The 23,633-nt window shown below is 50.1% G+C and overlaps 1 protein-coding gene across 7 annotated transcripts in view; it reads right to left on the reverse strand.

Moving 5' to 3' along the window:
- Positions 1-23,633, reverse strand: part of SSBP3 (single stranded DNA binding protein 3) — a 180,045-nt gene that overhangs the window by 41,340 nt on the left and 115,072 nt on the right. For all 7 annotated transcript variants that reach the window (XM_064282013.1, XM_064282008.1, XM_064282010.1 and 4 more), the window contains exon 5: positions 9,204-9,293. In XM_064282013.1, coding sequence (XP_064138083.1) covers positions 9,204-9,293 — 90 coding nt within the window. The remainder of the gene's footprint in view (positions 1-9,203; positions 9,294-23,633) is intronic.

The raw sequence follows: 23,633 nt of genomic DNA on the forward strand, positions 1-23,633 counted from the left end.
GCTTCACAGGCATCACTTCACTGTATTGCCACAACTCTCCTAAGAAGCCAGCACTATTATTACTCCCAATTATCACATGAAGCAACTGAGGTTCAGAGAGGTAACCCACATGCAAACTCCGGCTGCATGGCCCTGGAAGCCAGAATGGATGGAGACACAAACCTGAAACTCACACTCAGCGGTCCCACTGCTGTATCCCCAGCACTTAGACAAGGGTCTCACACTCAGTGGCCCTCATTCCATCTTGCTGGATGCAAGAATGCCCTCTGACCCCAGTCCAGTGCCCCTGACCCAGAGCTCAGCCCAGATTCCCCAAAGCGCAGTTTCCTTTTGGGGAGGCACGATCTTACTCAGGGGTCCATCCTGATCCATGTAATGCCAAGTCATATTATTACAAGATTCTGCTGGAATTGTCTTCCTCAAATCTGTTCTGCTACAAGGACTAAGGAATTTGACCTTTATTTTTTTCCTTAAATAATAAAAAAAAAAAAAGGAAAACCCTACAGCACCATAATCTCCCCTCCCTTTGCAGAAAAGAAAGGTAGGGGCAGGGGCCGAGGACAGTCTTCCCCACGCCAGCTATGAAGAAACAAAACAAAAATATCACTCATGCCCACAGGGGCTCCCCACCACTAGAGGCTGGAGGGGAGTGGGGGGGACTTGGTGCCAGGAGAGCTGACAACGGGCAGCAAAGCTGCTCTTAGACACACGGGAAAAAATTTCAGTTCTAAGAGAAATCCAAAGCAAAAACCCAGGTCCAAAGGGGAAAAGGATAAGCCAGCCCAAGCTCTTAATAAACGAGAGATGAAGGCAGTTGCTGACACCAAGACTTCCTGTATCAGATCCATAAAAGTCAGAGCTTGGGAGTGGGTTTACAGATTGGGCAGAGAGACCCAAAGAATGGACGCAACCATTGGGGTCTCCCAGGGAGTAAGGGGCAGCAGCATGGCCATCACTCAGACCTCTGGGGTCCACAGGTCCTTCCAAAGAGGCTTGGGATGGGGGCAGTGAGTGACAGTCCCAACCTGGGGGGACCGGGAGGCAAGGCCAGGAGAAGCAGCGTGGTGCCCCACCAGGCTCCCCCAGTGTCAGGCTTGCTCCGCGTTAGGGGGCAGTCGAGGCCCATGGAGTGGCTGGGTGCTTTGTTACTGCGCAAATCTCCAAGGCGCTGACTGCTGATGCATAGCTAACCGGGCAGCAGACATTGATTTATGTTCAACTTTCCATTTCATCAGTGAGAGTTACAGTGCTACATGTGGAGTTCACATTTTTCGGAGGGGGCGGGAGAGGCGGCACGAGTGCACAGACAGAGTGTGTCCACTGCAGGCACACGCGCCAGCCAAGGCCACAACTTCTTTTTTTTTTTCAAGAGGGAGGATGCGGGCCGAGCCGGCGGCTGAGGCAGCTTGGCACGTCAGGAGTAACCTTTTGTCCACGGTTGCTAGGAGCCCCAGTGCCGGTCATCTGCCGCTGGGCAGACGCTAGGCACCAGGCTGGCTGCCGGGTGGGGCGGGGCAGGGAGCACAGCCTGACCTTTGTGGAGGTGGTGCTGGCAAGAAAAAAAAGGCTTTTTCCCTTTCTCCTGCCTTGGCCTCTCCTCACAGGCCAGGCTATTGTGAGAGCGGAAGGTCTGCGTCCAAGTCCTCAGAGAGAGGGACCAGTCCGGACTCACAGCGTTTCAGCATGGCCAGGGGTTTATAAAGCTTCCCCAGTCCCCCTCATTTGATGGATGAGCCAAATAAGGCCCAGAGGGAGGAGGATGTCTCCCCAATGACACACAGTGATTTGGCAGCAGGGCTGGAATTCAAACCCTGGGGATCTAACTTGCAAGGCAGGGGGGTCTTCTTGGCTTACAGCCTGCTGCTGGCTTCATTTGGTTGCCAGAGAAGGGGGCTACAGCCCCAGAGCCAAGTCAGTTTGGAACAGGTGGGGGCTGGGGGTGGGGAACAGCAGCGGTTCCCCACCTCCAACTGTGGCCTGGAGCCCAGCAGTTGGGGTGCCCCGCCTACACTCTAATCCTTCTCAGCGGGGGGTGACCCTGCCTTCTGTCAGTCTGGAGGCAGACAGCAGGGCAAGGGGGTGGGGTGGGGAGGGGTGTTTCTGTCCCCTGGAGAAACAGGCACACTCACCCTGCCCGATACCTAAACAGTGTCTCCATCCATCCATTCTCTGTCCACCTTTCCCACAGGCCACTGTATCTGTCAGACTCCCTCAGCCCACAGGGGAACAGACAGGAGAAGGGGCTGAGACTGGAAAGCGGCTCGGAAAGGGAAGGAGGTTTGCTCCCCAATAGACAGAGGCTTCCTTAAGAAGCTACAGACCCCACCATCCCATCCAGGCCTGTCGTCCCTGAGAAACTCTCTTGGCCTCTTTTAGCTTCAGTTTCCTCATCTATATAGCAGAAATGCTATTAGCTTTCGGGCCTACCTTGCAGGATCAAATGGAATCATGGAAGAGGACCCCTTTTCTGATCCAAAGAGTGCTTGCACCAGCAAGCCTGAGAGCACTGGCTGGTGTGACCAGGAAGGACTGGGCTGGGCAGCCAGAGGACCCCACCCCGTCACTCCCCCTGTCCCTAGAGCAGCCAGGTCTGTCTGTGGGGTGGAGGGTCTGAGAGGGTAAGGTGCCTCAGGCTCAGCTTCTCATCACCACCCCTTGCCTTCTTTCCCACCTCAGGGACCCAGCCAGCATCATCCTCCCCAGCTCCAATACCCATCCCAGCGGCCCCCACTCTCAGCCTCGTCCAGTCACCACTTTGGCTCAGGCCTCGGTCATCTCCCGAGAAGACAGCAGCCCAGGCTCCACACTGGCCAGCCTGCCCCGAGCAGGCTCTCTGGGTCACAGGTGCTCTTCCTGGGATCATGTTATTCCCCATTCTTGGGAACCTTGCATGGCTCTCTCTGTCTGTAAGTTAAAGTCCTTAGTGCATCTATTCACGGCTCACCTCAGTCTGGCCCTAACCATCTCCTGGATCCCCTGTGCACACCCTGACCCAGCCATCCTGGCCCCCTGCCACCCCAAGCATGCCCTTTCACATCCACACCCTGGCACACACGCTCATCCATCTGGCACACTCCCCCTCCTGCCCTTCCCCACTCACTGGCAGCTGCCTTTCCAAATGTCAGCACCTCGGGAAGCTTTGCCAGACAGCCCCCCAGGCCAGGCTAGCTGCTCCCTCTGCCCCACGGCACTGTGGCATGTCCCACTGCACAATCACCACTGCCTCCTCCACTGACTGTGAGCCCGTCCAGGGCAGCGTCCTGGCTGCCTCCCCGTCTGCACTACTCACAAGGGCCGGATGAAGAGGAGGCCACTGCTCCCTTAGAGATCATGTCTGATCAAGCCAGCCTGGCCAGGTCTCAGGAAGTTTAGGGTCTAGCTCCTTTACCTGCCTAGTCTCAGCCGCACCATCTGCTGAATGGGGATCCTGGTCCTCAACCCCAACAAACCCCTATCAAGTCCTCATTAAGAACAGATTTTGTAAACCACGAACACAAGTCTCCCCCAGCCCTGAACTTGCCCTCCCCAGCACACGGCAGTCTTTCCTCTTACAGCAGCTTTCTGGCAGGAGGCACACTGTTCCCTGCATCCTGCTGGACAGAAAAGCAGAAGTGGACAGCACTTGGCCAGCTCTCAAGAATTGCCCGAGTTGCTGCCATCACATTTTCTCATTTACTGGCCTCTGGCTTTCCCCAGAAACGGCATGGCATCATCCCCTCCCTAAGGCTCATAGTCTCCAAGGCTCACTACTGGGCATCTGTTTGGTCACCTCCAGTGCTGAGGAGCTCACTTTCATCATTAAATTAGTGGGTGGGAGAAATGCCTACTCTACCAAGACTCAAATTTGCCCTCCTCCTTCACTTCTCTCAAGGACCTAGGATCTAAGGGCCAAAACCTCAGAGGCAGGCCTGAGTACCTTCTACATGGCAGAACTTCAGGTACTTCATTCAAGACAGTTACCAGAGCCCTCCGGAGGCCACTTCTCTCCCAGAGAAACCTGTCACTTCTGCAGGAGACAAGGAGAGAAGTGTTCCCTATCATCTCAATAGGAGAGGTTTAAGGTCATGTGAGCGTGTGTGCCTCTCCCTCTTATTTTCTGGATCATTCCTCTGGTCACTGGGCTATATACATCGTTTGCTCCTTCTCCTCCTCTCCTGTAACCACCAGGGAGGGTTCTCTGGGGCAAGACCTCAGCCTCTTTCCGAGAATAGGCTTGGCCAGCGGGAGTGAGGACTCACTGGAACAGGGAGGACACGTCCATCCCTACCATCACCCACCACTGCAGAAAGTGTCTGGGACATTCAGAGCAGGTTGGGTTATGGTTTCGGCAAAGGAAACTGGGACCTCTCCCCCAGGACTGGGTTTTCCAGAGAAGGCACAGTCTTTAGCACTATAACCACTGTTGGGCTTTTGCGATGCCAATGTCCACTCATCAATGAGGTCAACTCCTCCCTGAGCACCGGCTGCAGCAGCCATCCCTGCCTCCACAGAGTTGACGAGGAGTTGGAGTAACTGTTCTAGAACACAGATCTGGCTAAGGCATTATCCAGCCCGGGTACTCCAGTGGCTTCCCACTGCCCACTGGATGAAGCCTGCACTCTCCAACCAGGCCCGTCAATGCCTGCTCCGCAACCTCTCCAGCCTCGTCTTACACCAAGCCCCTGTCACCGACTCCATTCTAGACACCATCTCAGCCAGGACTGCACTGCCTCCTGGAAAGTCCTTCCTGATCTCCTGTCTTGGTGGGCCTCTCATCTGTCCTGCTTCAGAGCATGCGTTTAACTGTTGGTCTCTCTTGTAAGCTGGGTGCTCCTACCAGCAGACTATGATTAATTCAGTTCTAACCTAGAGCCAAGCCCCACACCTTGTACATCAGAGGTGGCTGATGACTGTCACTAACCCCAGTTCCTTCTCTCTTCTGGGGCGCCACTTCCAAGTCTATAAATGAGGAGTCTTGACTAGATCAGAGATGTCAAATGCAAAGGACATGTACTTCCATTTACAGGTCCATGTTGGTTGACATCGTCAATCAGTGTCTGTTGAGCCTAAACACAGCTTCGAAATCATCCTCCACACAGTACTCTCAGCAGAAACCCATCAGAGCCTAGTGTCTGAATAAAAACTTAATTGCTATTTTTGAAAGAAGATCGCTATGGTTTCTATGTCTCCCTCCACTACAGCTCTCTCCTTTTCTCTTGTTCTCTAGCCTCTCTTCTTCCTCTAGCCGACCAGATGTGTATCTACACTTGTAGTTCTGACTGTTGTGGAAGAATGCGAGATCAGGAAGCAGGGAGCCTGGGTTTAGACTCCAATTACAGTCCTCAGTCGATAACTTCGGGCAGGTTGTTCACCTTTCTGAGTCTCATATTTCCAATCTGTTATGCCTCCTCTGCAGAAACACTGTGAGCAAAATGAAAGTAGGCTGCATGTTTGAAAACACTACATGACTGAAAACAATTATTGGAATTTAAAAACAAAACAAGAACAGAAACAGCCTGTACCCAATGCTCTGTTCTCTGTAACTCCTGCCCTCCTGACATTCCCAGCTCTGAACCTAGAAATTCTCACTGGACAGAAACCCCCCGCCCCAGGCTCACCTTAGGGCCAAGGAGCTGGACACCCACCCAGACCAGTCAGCCTGGCCAAGGAAAAGCTGGGTTTGCTAGATGTGCAGCCCAGCTGAGTTAAGCTGTGTAGAAAAAAATGCCACTGCTTGATTATGTAAAACCCAGCTAGATCCAAAGCAGAAAAATCAAAGTTGGAAGGACCCTCAGAGGTCATCTGGTCCAGCCTTCTCCATCTTCTGGGGATGAAACTGGGGCTCAGAGATGGGGTGCAACTTGCCCAAGGTCACTCAGCAAGTGAGCAGCCAAGAGGGGAACTAGAATAGGCAGGCGTCTGTTCCCAGTCCTGACCACCACCCCCGGACCCTCCAAGCTAGCTTCCTATGAGGCCCCTCCCTAGCCAGAATGCCGGATCTAGAGTGCTTTGGGACTTGTAAGGCTCCCTCCTCTGGTAACAGAGCAACACAAATAAACTCAGTTCAAACATTTACTGGGTTCCCAGTACCCATCCAGAGCTGGGGATGCCAAGATTAGGGCAGTCTTTTACAAGGAGCACACAGAATTAAAATGCACTTGCTAAATTCTACCAGGACCCCAAGAATTCCACAATATTCCCATATAGTGAGGTGTGGTCAGCAAAGTTCTCAAGTCACCTCCCTACCAGCCTTCAACTCCCTACCAGACTTATCTCCTGTCACAGGACCAGAGAGGCACTGTCCACCTCGGCAACACAGACACCAAATAAGCAAAAGCAAACAGAGCCGAGTGGATGGATGGCTGAACCTTCTGACCCCAGGAGTGGCCTCCTAGCCTGGCAGAGGCCAGAGGAAGGAAGTTCTGTGTGTTGCTTTCTAGGGGGTCCAGATGGGAACGGCCAGCTGTTCCCTCCTACCCAACCTGGAGGACTCCTGACTTCTAAATTTAGAACTGGAAGTAAAGTCCTGCCACGGAAACTGGGTCAGCCACCTTGGGACAGGGTCTGGACCAGCCACATCGGGAAAGGGTCTGGCCAAAGCCGGACCAACCACCCCCCACTGAATCCTCGGTGCAAAGCCCTTCAAGTTGATAACTTTGGGCAGGAGAGCTGTCTGCTCAGGCCGCGTCCAAGGAGGGGAAGAAGCGCAATTATTGGCACAGATAAAGTCCTGATACCATCTCTATTTCCCTCCTAATATCAGAGTGGCTGCCTGCAAGATGAGCGAGGGGCAGGGCTGGCAATCAACAGCTAATATTCCTGTTGTGAGCTGGCCTGCTCCGGAAATGAGCAGCAACTACCTCCTTCCAGTGAGATACCCTTTCCCCTCAGCAACGACCCAACCTGAGTGGTTCTGCATCACCGCTGAGAAGGAACAGGTCAAGTGCCTGACCTGCCCATCCCCCTTCATCTGACTGGTGGGGAAATGATGTCCAGAAACTGGGGAAAGGGTGGCCCAAAATAACCAAGGAAGCAGAGCCCAGGGCACACAGCCTTCTGGATGGCCCAGTTGGCTTTTGATGGCCTGCCCTGACAGGATCAGAGATGACCTCGAGTCCAGAGGGTCCAAAAGTTACCTTGGTTTGATGGCAGCTGGTGGTGACCAAGTAACGACAGAAATCAGTCTGGGCTTTCTGGCCACACACCCTGGAACATCACAGGAGAGGCTCAAGAGCTATGTCTGGAATTAGGCCTTAGTCAGGGACAAATACACCAAAGTAGGAAGTTGGGAACTACCCACATACCAGGTCAACCTGTGCTTTGTCCTAAACTCAGGACAAAATAGAAGTCAGTGGCCTATTTTTAAAAAACACAATTGGCTATTGTCCACCGCATTTGACAGCAAGAAGCCTCAATAAAGATGCATATGCTTAGGGCCCACCTGCACACTATCAAGGGTGTCCATGGCCTCAGGGGTGAGGATACATGAGCCTGGGGAAGAATTCCCCCATCTGCAGCCCCCTGGAAGATGGCTGTCCCTTGGCATGGGTGATGCTCTCAGACAGCAGTCCCCTGGATTCCCCTCTCAGGGAAGGGCAATAGGCTGCCCAGCTCCTGCCTTTCTGGGTCCATGAGTTTCCAGGGATTTAAAGGTCTTACTCACTCATGGAAGCATGGTCCCTCTTCCTGATACCTGTGGCCTTATTCCGAGCTGAGACCCAAGCAAATCCAGTGTGGCCTGGTCTGGAGCCTCATACCACTATTTCTGAGGTTGTACCCACCTCCACTTTTGGAGAGGGCCCCAAGATGGGCAGCATGCTAGGAATGCATACGGATACACATGTGACCATCAATGCCCTGACTGCCATCCCTGCCTGGCTCCCTCATACTTCCCCCATCGCCATCCTGTCAGGTGACCTGCTGCCTCTGTTTTAGGGGAGCACCCCATATTTCCTGATTCTCTCTTGGCTGCTGTACAGCATGTCCTATCCCTCTCCTGGGAATTAGCATCAAACAAAATATGAACTTATGCAAAATAGAAGCCTCTTCTAGGTCATCTCACACCCAGGTAGAAATCCCCTTAACCTCCCTGAGAGGTGCCTGTCACATGTAGCTCAAACATCCCCAATGCTAGGGGGCCCCCAATCTCCTGGGGCACCTGCCTTACTGCTGGACACGCACGGGTGTTAATTCTAGCTCGCTCTGAGCAAAAGTCACCTTGGACTCTGCTCCAACAGTCCCAGTTCTGAATTCTTGGGCTTCACAGAAAAAACAAAAACCTTTGCCTGCTTGTCTACACAACAGCTGTGTCCATGTTCTTTTTATCTTGGAATGCCAACTTTCTAAAAGGTGTGGGGAACTCAGGTGGATTCTCAGCCATGGACCCGCTTGGAAGAATGAGATGTGTTAGCATCAAGAGTTTCCTCATAAAAATTCCTTACAGCCTTGCACATGATTACTTCTCCAAGATGGCATTTCCCAGTCTTGATCTGGCTTACATTGAATGAGCCCCCGAGATGGGAAGGCAGAGGCAGAAGAGGTGGGGAGAGGGTGGCAGCTGCACCCAACCCTGACAAAACAGAGCACCCAATTTCGCACACATCCTAGAGACACCCGACAAGGTGTCTTTTGCAGAAGACACCTTGACCTACGTGGGATCTGTTTCTGCCTGTGGTGGGCAGAAAGCGGGCACAGATGCTTGTGGGACGCTGTCTGTGATCACACACGGAAAGGAATCAAGTGGTTAACTAGAGAGAAAGGCTTTCAAGACCTGCCAGGATGGTGGGTTTTTTGCTTTTCTAGATTACGCCTAAGATTTGTAGTTTGGACAGACAAAATAAACAATGACAATGACAGCAACAACAGAACAAACAGGGAACAGTTACTTGTTAAAAAAGATGCCTTTTGTTAAAAAAAAGCTCCACACAGACCTGGAAGCAGCCCCCCTCGGGCTTCCCGACCAGGGGCAGACTGTGTCATGACCAAGCTAGTGTGATGAAAACAAAGTCCAGCAGACATGATGCCACATGTGCAGGAGAGCGGCTTTCCAGTCTCTTCTCCCCAGCCCCATTTTTGGAAGGGGAGGAGAGAGGGATGGGAAAGGAAGGGTTTGAATCGGTGTAAAGCAACTGTATTTAGACCATGGCAAACTGAGCTACTTCTCCCTCCCTCTCTCCAGCCTGCCCAGAGTAAAAGGACAAACACAGGACTGGGCCAGCACGTACCTGAAAGAAACCCGGTGGGATGGGGCCTCCTGGCATCCCATCGTTGGGGGGAATGTTGCCAAGCACGGGGCTCGGGGCGGCTGCTGCACTCTGTGGAGACAGGAAGGTGGAGGGTTAGAGGCCAAATCCATAACCAGAGACACGGAGTTCCGACCTGTCACCCAGACCCTCTGGTTGGTTCACCTCCTTAAAGCCTTCCCAGTTGCCCCAGCCAAGAGTCATTTAGCTGCTGAGATGGTACAGATGTAGGCTTAAAAACTAGACTTAGACTCGATTCCCAGGTGCCACTTATAAACTCTCTGAGCCTCCATTTCCTCGTTTCTAAAATGAGGAACAATGTCTATCTTCACGGTGGCTGTGAGCACGGCATGAGATGAAGTATCAAAAGTATTTTGCACAAAAATATAGGCAGGGAAAAGATCAGTGGTTTCCAGGGCCCCAGCGGGCGGGAGGAGGGGTGGATAGATGGAGCACAGGGCATTTTTAGGGCAGTGAAACTGTTCCATAGGATGCTGTTATGGTGGATACAGGACATTACGCATTTGTCAAGAGCCACACAACTATACAACACAAAGCGAACCCTAATAAACTTTAGTTAATACCACTCTTATCAATAGTGATTCATTAATTGTAAGAAATGTACCACACACACCAAAAAAGGCGCTCTTGGATCAGTGCAGAGCAGTAGCGCAAGCTAACCAAAAGGTTGGAGACTTGAATCCCTCCAGAGGCACCTCGTAAGTGAGGCCTGCTGATCTACTTCCAAAAACTCAGCCACTGAAAACCCTACGGAGTACAGTTCTATTCTGACATACATGGGGTCACCACGAGTTGGAACCCACTCAACAGCAACTGGTGATGTTAGGGTGTGTTACTAATGTTATGATGTGCACGTCTTTCCTACCTACCTACTTTATTGAGCTCGTTGAGGGCAGGTGAGGTGATTTAAAATTTCCATGCCCTCTCCAAGAGGCCAGTGCATGTTGTATAGAGGAAAAACAAAACAAAACAACAGTTGCCGTCAAGTCAATTCTAACTCATGGCAACCACGTGTGTCAGTAAAACTGTGCTCCATAGGGTTTTCGATGGCTGATTTCTCAGAAGTAGATCACCAGGCCTTCTGAGGTACCTCAAACCTCTTTCTGTTATTAGCTGAGTGCTTAACCGTCTGTGCCACCCAGGACTCCTGTATAGAGCAGAAGATCAATAAATGTCCCTGACGCAATGAATAAGAAGACAGCCTTATCTGGAACATCCCTGAAGGGGCACAGGAGGGCAGAGTGTGTGCTTGGCCTCCTCAGGGTCCTTGGTGGCCCCGTGGGAGATGAAGCTAGCTTGCACGATGGGGGTCTGTTGTTACTCTTCTTTTTAAACGCTGCTATTCTGGCATTTACCTGGTGCATCTGCCTCAACAAATGCCTCCCAGGGGTGAGCAGACGTTGCTCTCCAAAGTCTGGCCTGCTTCCAGACAATCTGTGTCCAACCTGTTCATGCAGCCAGCATGTCTGTGCCTGGCCCCGTGCTTGCACATGCAGGTAAGGCGGAGGGAGGCCCAGACCTGAGAGTCTACCTGGGCCCAGGCCCTGCCTCGCTCCGCCAACTCTACACCCCCAGGTCCTCCTGCAGAAACAGCACCCCCAACTGTGGTGCCCTGGCCCCCCCCACGACTGGGAATTTGAAACTCAATCCTTGATCATCTCCTACCATTCAGCTGGTTCTCTGGGACAGGAGGGAGCCCCTGAGGGTCAGGAAACAGAGCGCCTCTTTATCTCTTATAATCATAGCCTCCACATCGCCACCCTGAAGAAGTCACTTCTTCCTTTTCCTCGACCATAGAACAGGATGGAAGGAAATGAGATAAGGTGTGGATCCCACTAGCACACGATGCATGGCAAAGGTGGAAGAGATGAACTGGGCTCAAGTGCTGCCACGTGCATTAGCAAGTGAGATGACTGTGGGCAAGACACCTGGTCTCTCTGAGTCAGTTTCCTTTAAAAAAAATGGGGACAGCTGTTGTCCTATCTTCTTATCAGGGTGTGGAGAATGAAATGATGGAATGGGCTGTGTTTTGTCAACTAGGAAAGCTCTGTGGATCGAGAGACAGGGAGGACTCAGTCTGGGGCGCACATATACACACACAAACTAAAACCAGCTGTGGTCAAGTCAATTACAAATCATGGTGACCCCATCTGTACAGAGTAGAACTGCTCCATAGGGTTTCCAATGGCTGACTTTTTTTGGAAGCAGATCACCAGGACTTCCTTGGGTGAGTTCGAACCACCAATCTTTCGCTTAGCAGTGAAGCGCTTAACCTTTTGCACCTGGGCTTAATAAACCCCAAGTAAAAAAAAAAAAAAAAATTTTTTTTTTAAAGGGAATGGGGGTGGAGGGTGGACTTGCCACTGTATTACTTTTGAAGATGATTCTGCCTGTAGAAAACAACCCTCTCTGTACTTAGAGCAATTCTGCCAACTAGCCAACTAAATGAGTCTAATGTGTTTGCAAGTTTCAAGCATCCCCAAACGTCACGTAATCTAGGTCTCCCCACACCAGCAGAAAGCTGGAGGCCCAGGTTTGAGGCCACAGCCCCACTGAGGACAGAGCCACAACAACGCCCCTGCCCCGCCAAGCCCTGCCTCACCCCTTCCCCGGCATTATCTGGGATAACGGCTGCCTGGGGGAATTCGCCAGGTTATCCATTAGCTGCCTGGTTGTTTGCGGTTGGTGGTTCAGTGAAAATGCAACTTTTTGTAATTTACAGCTAACAATTACTCCTTGGCAGCAGAGCAGAAAACTCGGGGGAAAAAAAAAGGGGGTGAAGTAAACATCCACCTATATTTTCTTCAAGTTCTTTCAGAGATTGGTTTTCCATTTAACTCTTTAATTCTCAGGAACTTCTTTTGGGCAAGTGTGAATTTTATTCCTCAAAACAGTCAACTGCCTCAGGACATTTTTTCCCTACTCATTTGAAATGTCAACTTTATCAAAGACAAAATTCTTATAAATGCTTGGGTCTGTTTCTGAGCTTTTTTTTTCTGTTCTGTATCTTTAACAAAAGGAACCCCGGTGGCATACTGGTTAGTTAAGTGCTTGGCTGCTGACCAAAAGGCTGACAGTTACAACTCAGGAAGTCACTCTGAGGGAGAAGAGACCTGGTGATCTCCTCCCACAAAGATTTAAAACAAAAAAAACCAAACTCTTTGCCGTGGAGTCAATTCCGACTCATAGCGCCCTTACAGGACAGAGTAGTGTTTCCAAGGAAACACTATGGGGCAGTCCTGCTCTGTCACATGGGGTCCCTATGAGTCAAAATCGATTTGACAACACCTAACCACAACATGTCTCCAACAACCCATTCTAATTACAAGTCTTACAATGTATTTTATTATCGCCCTCATTTTTGAAATGGAAGTTTTCTATTTATCCCTCCAAACTTCAAATCATTTATAAAAGTCACCTCACCACCAAAAAAAAAAAAGTTCTTATATGTAAATCGGGAGAACTGACATCTTTCTAAAGTGGAAGCACCCTTACGGGACACAGTCTCTTTTCCCAATAATCCATGCCCTTGTTCAAGTCCACCAGTCAAGTTTAGTGGGTAGACAAAGGGGGTGAGAGTAGGCAACAAATTTGTGAAAGCCAAACCTATTGTTGCACTAAGTGTTTTATTCAATAAATGTGGCATCTACTTAACCGTTCTTGGGATAAGGATGAAAAAGATGGGAGTTCCCTGAGCATGGTATGAAAGGGGGTCTGGTGGAGGCCCAGGCTGGGATGGTGCCACACAGAGGGAGCCATCTTGTCTGATGCTCAGAAATGTACCAAGGGCTTTCACACCCTCCTCTCGCTCTGGACTTTCACATAATCTTCTAAGGTAGACACACAAGCACTCCCACTTTACAGATGAGGAAACAAACATATTTGTAGAGAGCAGGCTCAACAAGCCACCTCTTCCATTTTTCCTCCTCAGAGAGTCTAGATCTAGTCTTCCTCAACCTTCAGTCTGGAAACAAAGTTTTTTTTTAATTCACAATTTCTACACGTATAATTCAGTGACATTGATTACGCTGTTCACATTGTGGAACCATTATTGCTATCCTTTTCCAAATTATTCCACCATCATTAACATAAACTCAATGTCCCCTGAAATCCTCTGATTTTAAAGAAAAATACGGAAAGCATCGCCAACTTGATTTTTAAAAATAGCATTTATTGTTTAGTATAAAACATTTCCCTATTCTAAAAACTAAAGGGAAGTAAAAAGAAAATTAGTCACTGTATTTTGCTAAATAATGTCATGAGCCCTTTTCTTCTCATTAAATGGTCACAAAAAACATGACTTTTTAGAAGCCAGTACTATATAAACATGTCATTTAACAAACTTAATCCAGTTGCCTTCAAGTCAGTTCAGACTCATGACGACCCCATGTGTGTCAGAGTAGAACTGTGCTCCATAAGGTTTCCAATGGCTGATTCGGGGGAAGCAGAGTGTAAAGCCTTTCTTTTGAGGCATCTCTGGGTGAACTCGAACCACCAACCTTTTGGTTAGCAGTGAAGCACATTAACCTTTTGCGCCACCCAGGGACTCCAACGAACTTAATAAAAAAAAAAAAAAATGAACTTAATAACAGGTATTAAATCAGTGTTTGATAACTTGGTAGTTATAAAGTGGTATCTCGTATCTGGTGGACACTTGAGACTATGTTGGCATCTCCTGCCTGGAGGGGGAGGAGAGGGTGGAGGGGGTTAGAAGCTGGCAAAATGGACGCGAAGAGAGAGTGGAGGGAGAGCGCGGGCTGTCTCACTAGGGGGAGAGTAATTGGGAGTGTGTAGCAAGCTGTATTTGTGTGAGAGACTGACTTGATTTGTAAACTTTCACTTAAAGCACAATAAAAATTATTTTAAAAAAATGGTATCTCTTTGGGATTCTGTCTTACCTTTGGATCACTCCCTTTTGAAGTTGTTCACCTGCTATTTATAGATTTTATGACAAAACATTCATATCCTTTGCTATTTGAATGTCTGCCTTTTATCCTTAGTGATATATAAGATCTTTATACATTAAGGATATAAGATAATATGTCGCAATTAAAAAAAAATTTTTTTAATGAAAACTTTAGGCTGTGAGTGCTGTTGGATGCCTTTCAAGACGTCCCTATTCTAAGGTCTTGTTTTCCTGTGAAAGCAGGAGTGAGTGAGTCAATGGTTCTAGGAACAGGGGTGGGCGGGGGGTCCGTGGTTCTCTGAATGTAAGGGCTGGGGTGACCAAGGTTCTAGTAAACTTGTGGTGAAATTCTCTGAAATCTGGGGTGGAGGAGGGAATCTTGCTACTCTCTGATGTAAGGCATCAGATGTTTCCATGTGAGAGGAGCCAGCAGGACACAGCAAAGGAAGGCCGCGTGGTTCGCAGTGACTAAGGTGGCAGGAAGCTGAGGAGATGGCTTTTATCATTTAAAGCCTTCTCTAGCAGCAAAATTAAGTAGTCTGCAGCACTTAAATTTGTGTCCTGGATTATGACGTCACTGTTACCCTTTATGAAGGAAATGTGCTCATGATAGAAAACTTTTAAAAGGGCAGAAATGAATGAAGAAGAAAATGAAAAGCAACAGCCAGTGTTACAGAGTGACAAAAGGGTTAAGAGACTAAGCAGGGCTTATTAATCATTCTACCTCACAAAACCCCATCCACAGGACCCCCCTCCACTCTACACCTACCAAAGCACCCATGGCCCAGTTATACTGGACCCCCCCCACACCCTCCTGCACCTCGAAAGCAGGGACTGCTTTTTCCATCTCCAAGACCCAACACGCACTGTGAGGCATACAGCAGGTGTTCAATAAATGATTACTAGCTTTATTATTCAAAGACCTGCTCAAATCTGACCTCCTGGAGCCAGGCCTTTCTGGGTTGCTAGGAATCAGCCTCTCCCTGCGGTTTCCAACTTCGAGTTAGAGCTCCATTAAGGCACTCGGCAAAGCGTCTCGTTTGAGTTTTCTTTAAAAACACAAAGCCCAAACTGAAACCCTGACAATCACCAAGGCCAACAGCATGCTGGGGCTGTGGTAGGTGCTTGAGACAGAACTCCCCCACCAGAGCAGGAGAGCAAAGAGTTCTGGATTCAGAAACCAGACACCTTACACGCAGGCTTGGCAAGTCCCTTCCTGCTTTTGGCCTCAATCTCCCCACCTGTCCAATGACAGGTTAGATGAAGATGAGATGGTCTCCAAGGCCCTTCTTCCAAGCTACTCTCCCCGGCCCAGGGGACCCACGACTGGAAAAAGCAGCTCCTACATGAATGGGAAGACAAGCTCTTTCCAGAGAACCCTGAATTTTAACTCCATTAGAAAGGATCTCCTCCATTCATTACAGAGCATTTAGAGATCAAAGATTAAAAACCACCCAGAAACCTATTTGTGATGCGAGCCCACAGATAACAACCGCCGACATCTGGGCTCAAGCCCTCCAGGCCCTCCTCACCACACTGATCCTACATGTAAGGACGGCAGAATCAAACCGGGCATGCAGTCTGCTGACTTGTGTCCCCACCCCGCCACCACTTTTTTCCACCATTTTAAAATTCTTTTCTAAACAGAAAACAGGCCTTGCTCAGGTGGTGTGCCCCTCTCTGGCCAGCAGGCTCCTCTAAGCCTTGGTGCCATTCACTTTAACAGCCTGAGGTCCCGGCTGAAGCTCCTGGAGGACGGGACACACACCAGAACAAGGCTATTTATCTTCTGCAACATATTTTGGTTGACTGCTGGGGAGACTTCAAGGAGGGCTGATCCCAAAACTTTCTCCCTGTGGGGCTTGAGGTTCACTCCATCACCCCAGGCCCTGTTGGCATGCCAGGTCCTTTCACATGCATTTTCAATTACAGGCATCCCTCACTATCCAAGTCCATCTGGTTTTCAATAGTGAGGGATAGATACCTGAACACCTCACCATTTCCCCTGCTCCAGAAGTATATTCTATCCTCCTTTGCCCGGAGTGAAGAAGCAGGATTCAAACCCAGGCCTTGGAATCTGAGGGACCCACAAGGAAGCTTGTGAGCCATGCTAGGAACCTGGACTTTCCGCTCTAGGCAATGGGGAAGATTTCTATGCAGAACAATGAATGGCCCGTGACCTCTGAGAATCTCCCCTTACCCCACCTCACCCAGTGCCAAGCATCTGAATGCATCAGTGACAAACCCACCCAAACAACACAGTGACCAAGGTTCCATGAACAAACAGACATGTCAAGTCCCAGAGGTGGTGCTGGGCCCTGTCCTCACTCTGTGACACACTCCCTTTGACTCCAGGGATGGCAGGGTCTGTCTGGAAGGACCAAGAGACAGCTCCCAGGAGCCTCCCATCTCACCCAGAAAGAGAAGGATCTGGGGAGACACATTTCCTATAAGACATCACCTTATAACCTCACCCCAAGAACCCCCGGTATCCTCACTCAAAATCTAGCATGGGCTCCCCCCACTCATTTTTATAGTCTCTTTTTAAAACAGTTCTATGCATACAAAGCTGCTGGGAAACTGAATAAAAACAAATGCTCAGAGTGAACCATGGGACTCCTGCCAGCTTGGCCAACTCCTCCTGAATGATTTACAAGGCTGCAAAATGGTACTTTGTTCTGCAAATCCCCTCCCTCCATGCCCCACCCCAATACTCAGGCCTTGGCATGTAGCAGCATGGGGCCCACATGTGAAACTACCAAGTGCAACCCTCGACTGAAACTCAACAACAGGCCACATGGACTCGAGGACCCAAGACGCCAGAGTGTGCACAGCGTGTGCTGCGGGCATGGCAGGGGGCACCCCTAAGGTGACTACAGTAAGATGGCAAGTGAGAAATGAATGACTGCTTGTGCCTGACGTCCTAGGGAGGGAGGGGGGCTGGGGTTGGTATCGTCAAGATAGAGGCTTCGGGATTCTGCGCAAAATACTAGACTGGGAGGGGGGGATAATATTTACTTCTCAACGTCCCTGAGTGACCTGGGCCCTTCTGGGGACAAAATACCTACAGGGAATTTTAATGGCATCAACAAACGGAAGAAGCAGAAGGGGGAACGGAAGGAATGTTGTCATTCCCAGAGACATGGGCCAAGACTGAAAGAAATGGGGTCCAAAGAGGGGGAGGGGATAGAAAGGTCTCAGTTCTCTATGCACAGACAATAGGACAGAATCTGTTTTGGAGAACAAGGGTTCTACTTTGCAGCGTGGAGAAAACACAGCTATTGCTATGTGAAGAGACAGAACCAGCTGGCGTTAAAAATAGGTTCGGATGACACACGCGAGTGACACAGGATCCCTGCCTTCAAACAGCCAGGGGGCCATCATATGGAAGGAGCAGACTTGCTCTCCTGGAGCCAAGGGACAGCCCTGGGTCCAGCAGTAGATGCCCCTGAGATAGAAAGATCTTCCCTGGTTCAAAGCAGCAGAGTCGGCTGCCTCAGGCTACATTAATTTGGGGGTTACTCAAAAACGTGGCATAGCAGAAGCATACTGTTGTTGTTAGGTGTCTCTGAGTCAGTTCCAACTCATAGCGACCCCATGTGACACAGCAGAACTGCCCCACAGGGTTTTCTAGGCTGTAATCTTTACCAGGTCTTTCTTTCACGGAGCTGCTGGGTGGGTTCAAACCATCAACCTTTCAGTTAGCAGCAGAATGCTTAAACGTTGCATGACCAGTGCTCCCTAAAAGCATGCTACTAATTGAAACATCTGGTGTGAGTCCTGGCTCTGCCTCACCAGAGCCATGCTTATTGTCTCAGCCTCAATTTCTCCATCTGTTAAAAGGGGAAGTCACATTACCTACCGGCCCCTGGTGCTTTCTGGAGACTACTATGAGAAAAGAGCCCTGGACTGAGGGTCCAAGACCAAGGTTCTAGCTCTGGCTGCAAACTGACTGCTGTATGACCTGGACAGCCCCTGCTATCTCTAGGCCTCTGCTCTTCTCCAAGCGAGGTGGCTACAGTCCTGCCGACCCAGTGAGACAGTGGACAGCACACTGTGCTCTGTAGTCAAGCACCTGAAGAAGGACCATGTCTAGACTAACAGAGCCCCAGCCTGCCACTGCCAGACCGTCACGCCCAAATGAGGTCTGTCCTGACACCAAGGCTCCTTTCACAAAGTGCCTCCTCTGTCTCTTGGGGTGGGAGGATTAACCAGGAATGCATAGGGGGCTGGAGGAGCAACTGCCTTTTCATTTGGATCCCACAGACTGGGAGAGGGGTGGTACTATTCTCAACTCCCTGGGAAGTTGTCATTTCTGTTTGCCAGTAAGGAAACTGAGGAACAGAGGGACATATTATCTATCTCAAGGTCACATGGCTAGTAAGTGGCTATAACTTCAGTCACTCTGTCCCTCCACCCCCAATCTTGGGTCCAAGAAACCAAAGTAGCTGTCCCCTTCCAACAATGCCTGTTGTTGTTGTTAGCTACAGCTGAGTTGGCCCCAACTCACGGTGACCTCATACACAATGGGACTGGACCGTTGCAATCCATTGGATTTTCACTGGCTGATTTTTGGGAAGTAGATCACCAGGCCTTTCTTCCTAGTCTGTTTTAGTCTGAAAGCTCCACTGAAACCTGTTCAGCATCATAGCAACACACTAGCCTCCACTGATAGACAGGCAGTAGTTGTGCATAAGATGCATTGGCCAGGAACTCAACCTAGGTCCCCCACACGGAAGGTGAGAATTCTGCCACTGAACCACACTGCCTCCTTACCAGCTCCCATAGTCCCCACCAGGTCCTGTAGTCCCCAAGAAAAGTTTTGTGTGCTTTTTGACTCTTATGAAAAGAAACAAAAGACAATAATTAAAAACCTAAGATAATCACAACTCATTTTCTGTTCGAGATTTGTTTGTATGTTTTGCCTTCCTCAAGGAGACTGACATACCTTGCTCCTTCAGACAAATATTTATATGAGCTAGGATAGGGGGAAGAGGGTATCAAGGAATACAAGATGGGCCACAGAGTCTGTTGGATCTAACTGGCAAAGTACTCAGGGAAGAGGAAAATGAGGCAGGTGGGAGCTATAAAAAGGTTAACAGTACTTTATGCACATCAGATGCGTTCGGCCGACACTTGCTGCTGAGAGGGACCGGGGCCGCACTGAGTCCATTTGGGGCTTCACTGTGCCCACCGGGACAGGAAAAACAGGCGCGGTTCTGCCCGCGAGGTCTAGAGAATGAAATGAGTTGTGGTGACAGAGAACTGAGGGGAAGGTGCTCCGGGCAGGTGCTGCAAGGCAGCGGATTAGGGGGGATCAGGGAGGCTTTATGGGAGAGGTGGCACTCAAGACAGGGCCTTAAAGGACGGCAGGACTCAAAGATGAGGGAGGTGATATAGAGGTGAGAGATTACTGCTGTCTTCTTAACCATACAGGAACCTGGCCTCTGACAGGCCTTCCTTCAGAGCACAAATCCCTCCAGGTCTCCACCTTCCCTTTCGTTCCACCCCATCTCTGGCTTTGGGAGGTGTGTGCAGGGGTGACTTACTTTTTCGCCCCCCACAAGCACAGAAAGGGCCTGTCAGTGACCTTTTCCCAGGAGTGGAGCTGGCCACCCAGTCAGAGAAGACTGATGCTCTAAACCTACTCACCATGGGCCTTGCCCAGTCTGTCTCTTCCCCAAGCCTTCCAACACCACATTGGTCACTACAGGCGATAAAATGGAGGCTCAGAGAAGCAAAGGGACTTGCCCCAGGTACACAGCTTGGAGTGGGAAGAACTGGATGTCAGACCCAGATATACTAAAGCCAGAGTCCAGCTCCTCAGATCAAGTTTCCAAAGTGACACTTAAAGGCGGCTTCCTGGGAACAGAGAGGTCTGGCGCCAAGACCCAGCCTTTCCCTCCACCAGGAACCAAGAACACCTCACTCTACCTTTCTGAGCCAGTCATTTGTCATCTGTAAAAGAGAGGTGCCCCTACCCTCTGCAGGGGTGTGGGGGGACTTAAAATCACTCGCAGGTCAGGCACCTGGCCAGTCCTGGGCTGCAGTAGGTGTTCAGCAAATGACCAGTTGCCATCAAGTCACAGCACCAGGCAAATGACCAGCTGCCATCAAGTCAATTCCGACTCATGGCAACCCCATGTCTGTCAGAGTACAACTGTGCTTCATGGGGTTTTCAATGGCTGATTTTTCAGAATTAGATCACCAGGCCTTTCTTCCAAGGTGCCTCTGGGTGGACCCAAACCTTCAACGTTTTGGTTAGCAGCTGGGCATGTAAACCATTTGTTTGTACCACCCAGGGACTCCAAATGACAGACATCCTTATTTTTTACGATTCCATAAACAGAGCAGGCTGGGCAGGGAAGAGAGGAAAGGTGAGAGTCCAGAGCTGTAGGAAGACAACGTCCTCATCTCTACAGAAGCCACTCTCCTGAGAAGTGGCAGCAATCTATCCCGCTCTGGAAAAATATGATTTCTTTTTAAAATAAATAAATAGAAGAAAGCACCCCAGTCAGAACATTTCCACAGGAAAGATGAACTGGCTTCCCTGTGCTGAGAAGGCGAAGGCTGCACCACTGAACCCTGCCCACCCATCCCAGGAAGCACCCAGCTTCTTCTGGAAATTGGATCAAAGGGCACCGTTTGTGTAAAAGGTGGAGCCTCGTGTAATTAATACCTGGTTACACCATGGATCCCAGCCAGGGCGCCCTCCTCCATGTGCAAACACCTCCTGGACTGGGCTGCACGGTACAGGGCACGGATCCTAGGTGTGTACCCGCAAGACAAGGGAGATTAAGGGCTAAAGGTCCCCCCACAAATGAAGACTGCACAGTGGATCAACAGCGCGGTATTTGTACAGCCCTGCTTTTCTTTTTAAAGAGAGATGAGCTTCAGGCCCTGGTTTACACCATTAGCAAAACACACACAAGCACACACATGCACACACATACGCATGTTCCCACTGTCTTACAGAAGCTACTTACAACCGCAAACATGTCATCGTAGGCCAATGACAGCTCCTTAACAAGAACACTGGCAGTTGCTTCTGCAAAGTGGAAAAATCCCTGGCGTGGACCCGCACACACGCGCTGTTCCAATGACAACTTAATCCTGCCAGAACCGAGGTGTGCAGAGAACAGAAAAACGCCTGCTTCTAGAAGCACGCATATATTTTTTCTGAAGTTTAAAAGAAATCATTAAATGCATGGCCCTCAAAACATCCTTCAAAGATGGGGAGTCCACACTCCCCTCGTCTGGCATCAAATTTAGTGGGGCCAGTAATTTTCCCTCACCTCACCCTCCACGATGGCAGGATGAATGTGCACAGTTTGAAAAGTTTGCGTGGTCCCCTGATCTCAAAGCCAGGGGACATTACACTTGGCGGGGCGGGGCGGGGGGGGGTGCGTGAGTCACACCCGACACCACCTCTTCCACGTAAATGAGCAGGCCAGGAGTTCCAAGAGGGGATCCTGAGAGCACTGCAACCGCCATGGTGGTTTGCACAGCCATCCCCAACGAGTGGCTGACACACGGGCTCCGCGCTGAGCAGATGCCGCCTAAGCCTTTAAAGCACGCACTAATTGCGCTAATTTAGCTAACAGTCTCTGTTTCGTCCCCCACCCAGCGTCAACCAGCGTCCTCTGGTACTGCTGGAGAGATGCAAGCTGTTGGGTTTAGTGTTATTTTGTCAGCCATTAAACGATTCATCGGAGTCATTAATTGATTTATTACTGCTGCCTGCTCAGAGGGTTTAGCAAATAAAGACTGATGTAGGCCACAACGCAAAGGAAATTGGACCAAACAACGCCATGAGGAGCTGGGGCACTTATATTATCTGCCGCTGTCCACTCAGGCAGCCCTCCGCCCTCAGCTGTTGGGCGTAGACAGCATCACGGCTCTCTGGCTTGAAATCCAGGTGCCAGCCTGTTTTCTTTTTGGGCGGCGGCAGCCAGATGTGTAGGGCGGAAAGCTTCTCTGGAGGTCCCTGGGAACTGGCTCCTTGCACCTGCCAGGCACAGTCACCAGCAACTGAGTATTAGGAGGAGAGGAGCCTACTTTGGTACCCACCAGGTGAATGCTGGGTTGCAGTGATGCCAGGGTGCCGGTGTAGGCCCTAGCCACAGCTCTCCTCCTCTGGAGGCAGCGTACTCTGGCCACACATGCTATCTATCTCTCTGTTTCCTGGCTCCCACTGCCTATAACACATGTAACAGGTGCCTCCTAATGCCTGGCCTTTTACATACTCTATCTCTGATCCTCTCAACAGTCCCATGGGGTGGGTGGCACATGGCCCTGTTACAGAGAAGAAAGCTGAAGCTCAGAGAGCTGACCTGCCTGAGGTTACAAAGCAGGTCAGAGAGAGGGGCCCTGGGATTCAAACCTAGGTCTACCTGACTTCAAAGTCCACAATTCTTCCCCTCTAACAAATTCTTCAAGGAGCCCTGGCGGCACAAGGGCTAAGTGCTCAGTTGCTAGCCAAAAGGTTGGTGATTTGAACCCACCTAGTGGCTCTGTGGGAGAAGGACCTGACAATCTCCTCCTGTAAAGATTACAGCCAAGAAAACTCTATGGGGGCAGTTCTACTCTGCCACATAGGGTCACTAGGAGTCAAAATCAACTTGCCAGCATCTAACAATAACCACCTAATTCTTCAGCTTGACACAAAAATGGCCTACAGCTCAACCTCAACCGTAACCCCAACGAAAACTTGCTTGCTGACCAAGAGCAAATCAACCCCCTCTCAGAGCCTTAGATGCTTCATTTATGAAGTAACAGGTTAAGGCGGCTGAGTTCTGAGGCCACACCAAGAAGTGAGATTCCAGAACCCAAGTCTTTCTGCCTCACTAGCTGCCCTGGCCCACTGTGATGGCAGATGGGTTGGCCATGTTGTCAACGAGCAATACAACGCCTGAAAGCCCCCTTCCTCCCGTGAACTCAAGCCTTCACGAGGTTGCTATGTCAGCCCCATGGCTTCTTTGCTGGGCCCCCTGCCCTTTAAACATCAGCCTGTATGTCGCCAGCACCAGGAAGCTGTGCAGGATTAGACCTGACACCTAGTAGGTACACAAGCAAAGTCTGCTAAACTCAATTAGACCAGAGAAAAGTAACCTGATCCCACCCTGCTCCCAGTTCCAGAGTTCCAAACAAACATGAGGGAATAGCATTGAGGCTGGAGGACTGGGACACTCATTTTACAGAACTGTTAACACCTTCCAAGAGGACTCACAGTCATACGTTTCCTGCCCGCACACATGTGCACATACATGTACGTTTGTCTCTGAGTAATAGCTCTGGTAACAAGTGTCGCTGAGGAACCACACACAGCCGCTCTGGCTGACTCAAATTCTCAGCTATCACGGTTATCAGCCCCTCCAAAGCACACCAACACGCCCCCAGCTGCATTCTAGAACTGAGCTCAACTGGCAAGCTTTCAGAAGAGGCTCTCAGAGGGCAGTGTCTGGACTGCTCTGAAAGCAAGCAGA

This window comes from Loxodonta africana, chromosome 3 (genome assembly GCF_030014295.1).
Source record: "Loxodonta africana isolate mLoxAfr1 chromosome 3, mLoxAfr1.hap2, whole genome shotgun sequence".
In the NCBI taxonomy this organism is placed as follows: domain Eukaryota; kingdom Metazoa; phylum Chordata; class Mammalia; order Proboscidea; family Elephantidae; genus Loxodonta; species Loxodonta africana.